The sequence below is a fragment of the Nansenia antarctica genome (genome assembly GCF_963989245.1).
Source record: "Nansenia antarctica genome assembly, chromosome: 4".
Taxonomy (NCBI): domain Eukaryota; kingdom Metazoa; phylum Chordata; class Actinopteri; order Argentiniformes; family Microstomatidae; genus Nansenia; species Nansenia antarctica.
In genome coordinates, this window is record NC_137689.1 from 4,254,552 (window position 1) to 4,261,178 (window position 6,627).

The 6,627-nt window shown below is 41.9% G+C and overlaps 1 protein-coding gene across 1 annotated transcript in view; it reads left to right on the plus strand.

The window, feature by feature from the left end:
• dgkza (diacylglycerol kinase, zeta a) overlaps positions 1-6,627 on the plus strand; it is a 57,506-nt gene that overhangs the window by 26,478 nt on the left and 24,401 nt on the right. Inside the window, exons 21-23 of the mRNA XM_080528603.1 lie at positions 461-530; positions 6,177-6,217; positions 6,388-6,584. Coding sequence (XP_080384729.1) covers positions 461-530; positions 6,177-6,217; positions 6,388-6,584 — 308 coding nt within the window. The remainder of the gene's footprint in view (positions 1-460; positions 531-6,176; positions 6,218-6,387; positions 6,585-6,627) is intronic.

Genomic DNA, 6,627 nt, shown 5'->3' on the forward strand with positions numbered 1-6,627 from the left:
CTCGGGTCATTCAACTATGGTACCTTTGTAACAGTTGGAGTTAAGTACCTTCAGCCAATGCGGAGAACAGAAGGTAAAAGGGATTGTAAGGTCTTTAGGGGGCCAAGGCTTACAGAGGCTTGCAAAAACATCTGCCCACTTTAACTCCATTGAATTGTTTTGCTATGTGAAAGAGCAGGAAAGGGGTTACGATCGTGAGACCCCGCAGTAGATCTGCACTGCCCAGAAAAGTATTTTACATTTGTCCTAAAAAAGCCTGTGTCAGAACACAAGACTCAAGCCTTTAAACCTTGCCCTACACCCAGCGAAAAAATTATTATCAGTCTGCTGATTTTTGTTTTTTTTAAATGGACCAGTAAGTTGGACAATACAGAGTCAAGGCCTTCCAGTCCCATTTAAGTTGAGTGTATAGAGCCAAGCTGCTGTGGAACTAATCTCATTTGTGCCCTTTCTTCCTCAGGAGGATGATGGGGCTAAAGCAAAGACCCTTTCCTCGCAGAAGCTTTCGCCAAAGTGGTGCTTCTTGGACTGTAAGTACGACTTCTCTCCTCTGAAGAGCTGGTATTTATCCTGAAACGTTTTTTTCTTTCTATAGTTTAATATTCCTACTTTTGGCTGCCTCACTCTTCGAGGCCCGTATCCCTCCTTAAGGCCTTGTTCCATATAATCCACTCTTCTTTGTCAGAGGGAAGCTCTGTCACAACACCTTCTGTAGAGCTCGGGTTCGTTCACCACAGAATTACCACTGAATTATTAATTTGTGATGATGATGGTGTATCCAGTTATCAAGTTTTAGACCTGATATTAGAACAGCGACTTTGTCGTTTGTGGATCAGTGCATCGTAGGCAGGATGGCAGGATGTTGTATAAAATGAATTGCAGTCACCTTTAGCCGTAGATTTATTCATGTACGGTGAAGTAGGAACTGCTTGGAATTACAGTGGTGCCAAATGTTTACAACACCTATATATTTGTATAGAAGAACTGAAAATAGGGGAATAAATCTACATGCATATATCCTGTATATTCCTCTCTCTACAAGTCATTACCATTTTTACAGAGAATGTTTATTTTCATAACACCAAGTGCACTGTGCTCTCACTGCTCTGTGTGAAATGGGATCTGCCAGTTCAATTAAAGCAAGCAGAAGATGAACCCGGCGTGCCAAATTTAGATCAACAGCCTTGATGCAAAGGAACAGAAGTCAACGCTCCACCTATTGTAACAATCTAATAATATAACTTACATTTGCTTTGAATGTTTTTCTTAACTACTTAATTGCACGTTCCAAGCGCTTTGAGTTCCATCCGTGTACGAAAGGCACTATATAAATAAAGTTTCACTTCACTTCACACGTTCCATGGCCATGTTGACATTTCTGCTCATGATCTATACTGTTACCATATAAATAGATAGATACAGATGAATCTCTATGATGATAATATCAGATATACTCATGACTTATGTCCTTTGTGAATCTGTGGGCATTTATAGTACACGCTCTATTTCATAATGTTATCTAGTTACACTATGTATGTGCCACACAAATACTATGTAGCAAACGTGAAAGTGTTGTTCAAGTTAAGTCTCTTAATGACAGACTCGGAGCGCTCCGCACACACCACACTCAGCTGAGCAGCTGTTCCCAAAGTGGTTGCGGAAGCCTCAATAAAAATATGTTTTATTTTATTGTCTTTGTATCTCAAAACCGTTGTTATGATGATTATAAATATATATACTTAGCTCCTGGGGAAAAATAATGCACCTGACTTGAACCGTCGCACTTGACTGTGATTGGCCGCGTCTGCCGGGATGCTGCAAAATGGACCGTGTTCTCAACAGACCACCGTCCTCGGGTAGTTCGGTTGGCCAGCTCAAGTGAGGCTGAGGCAAATGACCAGGACAACATCTGGTATATGGCTTCATTAACATAACTGATGAATAACGACAAAAAGCCCAAAATGCCTCGAGTAGAAATGTACTCTCACATAAGAGTATGAAGCCCCAAACAAGTTAAAGTCACGAGAGAACAAGTTAAAGTGTTGTTCAGTGTTCAGTCACAGCTTTTTTTCACCGTCTTGGTGCCCTGTTTGGTGGAAAAGGCTTCCCACTGCTATCAGGACTGCAGAGTCACTATGTATCTTCCACCGTAGACTGAATACCCATCTCTTCAGGCGACATCTTGACTGTCCCTCCTGAAGACCTCTTCACCCCCCCTCTACCCCTCTGTACAGTTCCTCTATTGTTTTTGTTTTTTTGCTTATGATGACAGATGTATAGATGATTCACTTACTTTAGACAAATATACTTCAAAGTCGCTTTGGATAGAAGCATCTGCTAAATGTAAAAAAATAAAAATAAACGTAACCTGAAGCTGGATTCAGTGCTAATCTAACTAACTAGCTAGCTTCCTTAAATAACTCTACAATGACAATGAAAAACAACAGTGCTAGGGGAAGCTTTCTCAGACTCAAAACAAAACAACTGAGAGCATAAATAATTGCATAAATAGTGCATAAATAATAATATATTTTATATTTATATTATATATATATATAAACAGGGGTGATATGTTCATGTTTCCGTATGAGCTTTTGCAGGCTATTGCTGTGGATACCTTCTTAAAAGTGTGTCACAGTAATCCAGCCTTGCAGAGACAAAGGTGACAAAGATACATTGTCTGTGTAACAACAAGGCTATGTTGAAGTTAAACGCATCTTATTCTCATTATAGCGAGACTATTTGTTATGAATCTGACAGATTGCGCGTCAGTCGGTCAGCTGAAGGTCAGGTGGTGGAACGTCAGTTTGTGGAACATCAGGAGTGGAACACCCAATGATTCTCTCCAACCACTTAGTCGACTGATAGATGGCGTATAACTGAAGGCTACTGTTCTCTCAATGCTAAGCTAATTCACTTACTACTAGTAATAGTTTGTGTGGAAAGAAGGAGGAGGGTGTAAGCTTCTCCAGCCTAGTTTTACTGGAGCTTTTCAAAGCTTGATTAAATCCCTGAGCTGCTCCTTGAAATCAGGACAGATTTGCCTCTATTCACTGTTAATAAAAGAACCACGTTAACACAGTCTAAAACAGTCTGCTGGAAAGGTCATGCATGGAGGGATGCGTAATTTCCCCCCTACTCAACAACAACATTAGCGTCCTTGATTACCACCATAACAAGTGAATTTCAGTTGGGTTATTCTTTGACTGATTGATTAATAAATTAATATGACAGGGTATAGAAATATTTTGGTTTTTATTATTAATTTAAAGGCCTTTCCCAGAATAATTATTATCTGCCCGTCTTTCAAGGATATATTGGGCAATCAGCATTAGCCTCAACCTCACCCTTCACTAATTTCTCCGTTTGACTACCAATTTGTACAATTACATTTAAATGTTTGGCATTTAGCAGACTGCAGGCTTTTATCCAAAGTGACTTACAACAAACGCATTTGACTAAGTAAGTGAATCAATCATCCATCTATCAGTCAGCGCAAGAAAATGTAATCTATGCTCAGGCCAGGGGCCATTGTCTCATGCCATAATTCTAGAAGAAGGACGATTCTTTTCTTTTTTTACAGTAGAGAAACTACAGGGGGGTAGAGGGGATGTCGAGGTCTCAGGAGTAGTTAAGGTGTAGCCTGAGGAGATGCGTCTTCAGTCTACGGCGGAAGATAGGGAGTGACTCTGCAAATTAACGCACTTTGTATGCCATTTCGTTTTAAGTCTGCTCATACACCATTCCAATGTCTAGACCTTCCCTGAATATTGTAACAATTGGTTCAGCCATTTTCGTTTACCAGGTACCTTAATTGCATAAGGATTAAGACATTTCTCTAGTCAGACCTACAGCAATTGATGCACAACCCGATTAAGATGCAGCTTTCGGATCCCATTAGGTTATGTCCCAGAGCATTGTCCCAGACTCATTGAGATAAGTTGGTAATACAGTTTTTATTAAATGTATAAAACACCGCATTGACATGCGCATAGACGAGGTATGGTGAAGACCAACCTTCTAGCTGTTTCGATGAATGCTAGTCTAACTAAGCTGTTGCAACATACACTGTGGGCCGGTTTCACAGACAAGGCTTAAGCCTAGTCCTGGACTAAATCACACTTTCAATGTAAAATCTCCATTGAAGATGCTTTTTAGTCCAGGATTAGGCTTAAGCCTTGTCTGTGAAACTGGCCCTGTATGTATTATGTATGATGCAGCAGAAGTTATGGTTATGGATATTGAATTTAGTTTCTGTAGCTATAGCAAAGAGAGGGGGGTCTTTCTCTCTCTGCCATGTTTGATGGAGTTATGAAGATAAAAAAGCGCCTGGCTCATCTACTTAAATCCAACTCACACCTCTCTTTGAATCTTCTCCCACTGGGGCCAGGCAGAGAACTAATTTCCACTGGCTGAGTCGAAATGGCAGCTCGAATCTTAATTACCGGCACAATCCAACAAAACTGGGTTGGGGGGGTGGTTGGACGTGGAGGGAGGGGTGGGGGGAGTGGGGCGGTGGGGGGGAGTAGAGGGAGAGGGAGTTACTTTTGTTGAATTTCTGCTGACTCGTGGGAAATCATCATCTGACTGCAGAAGACAGTATTTGATCACTAGACCACAGCCATTCACAGGGCAGGATCCGTTCTTTCCACTCGCTAGTAGCTACTGTATGTCTCTACCAGTTTCCTTTGCGAGGGTGAGACTGATTTCCTTTGAAGAGTACAGCCAAAACATGTTAGGACTTTAGCTGTTAAGCACAACTTTGTAGGGTTGAAACCAGTATAGGCCTAGGATCTTCCCCAAGGCACGAGACTCTGTGACAGGAGAAGTTTTCCTCCAGTATTTTTACTGCATGTGGACAAACTGAATCTAGTGGCCTGTTAAATTAACAGAAGTAATCGAGCTGGTATCCTGCCACGTGCTTTGTAGTTAATGTTGAGTTACGTTTGAAAAGCTGTTTTTGTGTGTCTGAATTCCATCCCCTTGATAATGATAGTTCCCTACCTTTTGTCATCTGTCTTGAGTCCAAAATGTTGCGTTTTTATTTGTTTACTCTTCCACCAAAGTAACTCTTCCCCTCTCCCACACAAGTGTCATTTGAACTCAGAAGTGTAGTCAGTGAGTGCATTCTGTTTACGGTACTTCTCCTCAGAACCTTGTTTGTCCCTCTCTGGCTACCATAGCAGGCTCAACATCTTCCCCAGTGTGACTGTTGAGTTGTGTATGCCATTTTATCCATTTAATAAACGTCGGCTCCTGTGCTTTGGCGGGTGTCGTAGAGAAGATAATCATATAGACGTGGTGTGGTGGGAGTTATACCGGTGTAAGCTTGTACCCAGTACCCTGTACGCTAGCAGTAATACTTTCCACCGGCCCAACTCTATCCTCCAGTGACTATTACAGAATTACATGTTCTAAGAAGTTTTGTGATGTTAGGTCATTTAAAGTCACTACCCTGTGACTCTCTGCTCTCTACCGTATGTTCCAAGTCACTGGGCCCCTGTTGATATGCCCCCTTTACTCCTACTTGTTCTATTTGTTAGACAGGTTATCCATCTTCTCCTCCATTTATCAACGGGTGGCAAAAGCACGGTGTGCCTCAGAGCACTGGTCTAATCAGGTCAACTAAACCCTTTGATTAAGTACAGGCTTGGCCTCGTTAAAATACGGTGTGTGTGTGGGGGTGTGGGGGGGTGTGTGTGTGTGTGTGTGTGTGTGTGTGTGTGTGTGTGTGTGTGTGAACAAGTCGCCAACCAATGTTCAGACTTTTGGCCAAAATGTTCAGACTTTTATTCTGAAAATATTGCAATGCAATGGATTCGGTGAGTAATCCCCACTACTACCTAGTTAGTGTAGAGTAGTGGGGATTAGTTCACCAAATCCATTGCATTGCAATGTTTTGGCTTGACTAGCGAGTGTGTCATTGATTTTCAACAACGTTGGTCCATTGGTTCGCCAACTATATATAAATAATATACGCCATTTAGCTGACGCTTTTATCCAAGGCAACTTACATTGCAGTGAGTGCATACATTTTTCAGTATATATGATCCTCCAGTATGATATTCATCATTAGGGTGGGTGCGATTGAAGTGACATACTTTAACAAGATCCCTACTGTATATACAGTAGCCTACTCTGACATGAAATGTACTCTTTTTTTATTTCCTCTCTAGCCACGACTGCAGATCGGTTTTACAGAATTGATCGTGCCCAGGTATGTGTAGTACACTGTGTGCCATTATGCAGGACAGTTAAATTATTATGCAGAATAGTCTATTCTGCTTAACTATCCACAGAGAAAAACATGAACAATGGCCCATACCATACCATCTGTACCGCTAGCTACCAGTTAATGAGCATTCTCTGCCCCCTTTCTCTCCTCAGGAACACCTGAACTATGTGACGGAGATATCTCAGGATGAACTCTTCGTCCTGGACCCTGAGCTCGTGATCACGGAGACAGTGAGCACCTCGCCAGGGATGCCAGATCTGGTGGATTCTTCCGGCGAATTCTCAGCCGCGTCTCGCAAGTTCGCCTTCCCATCGTCCTCGTCCTCCCCCCCCTCCTCACCCGGTCCCAGGTAAGAAAAGTTAACAAAAAAAGCTGCAGTTAACAAAACAAAA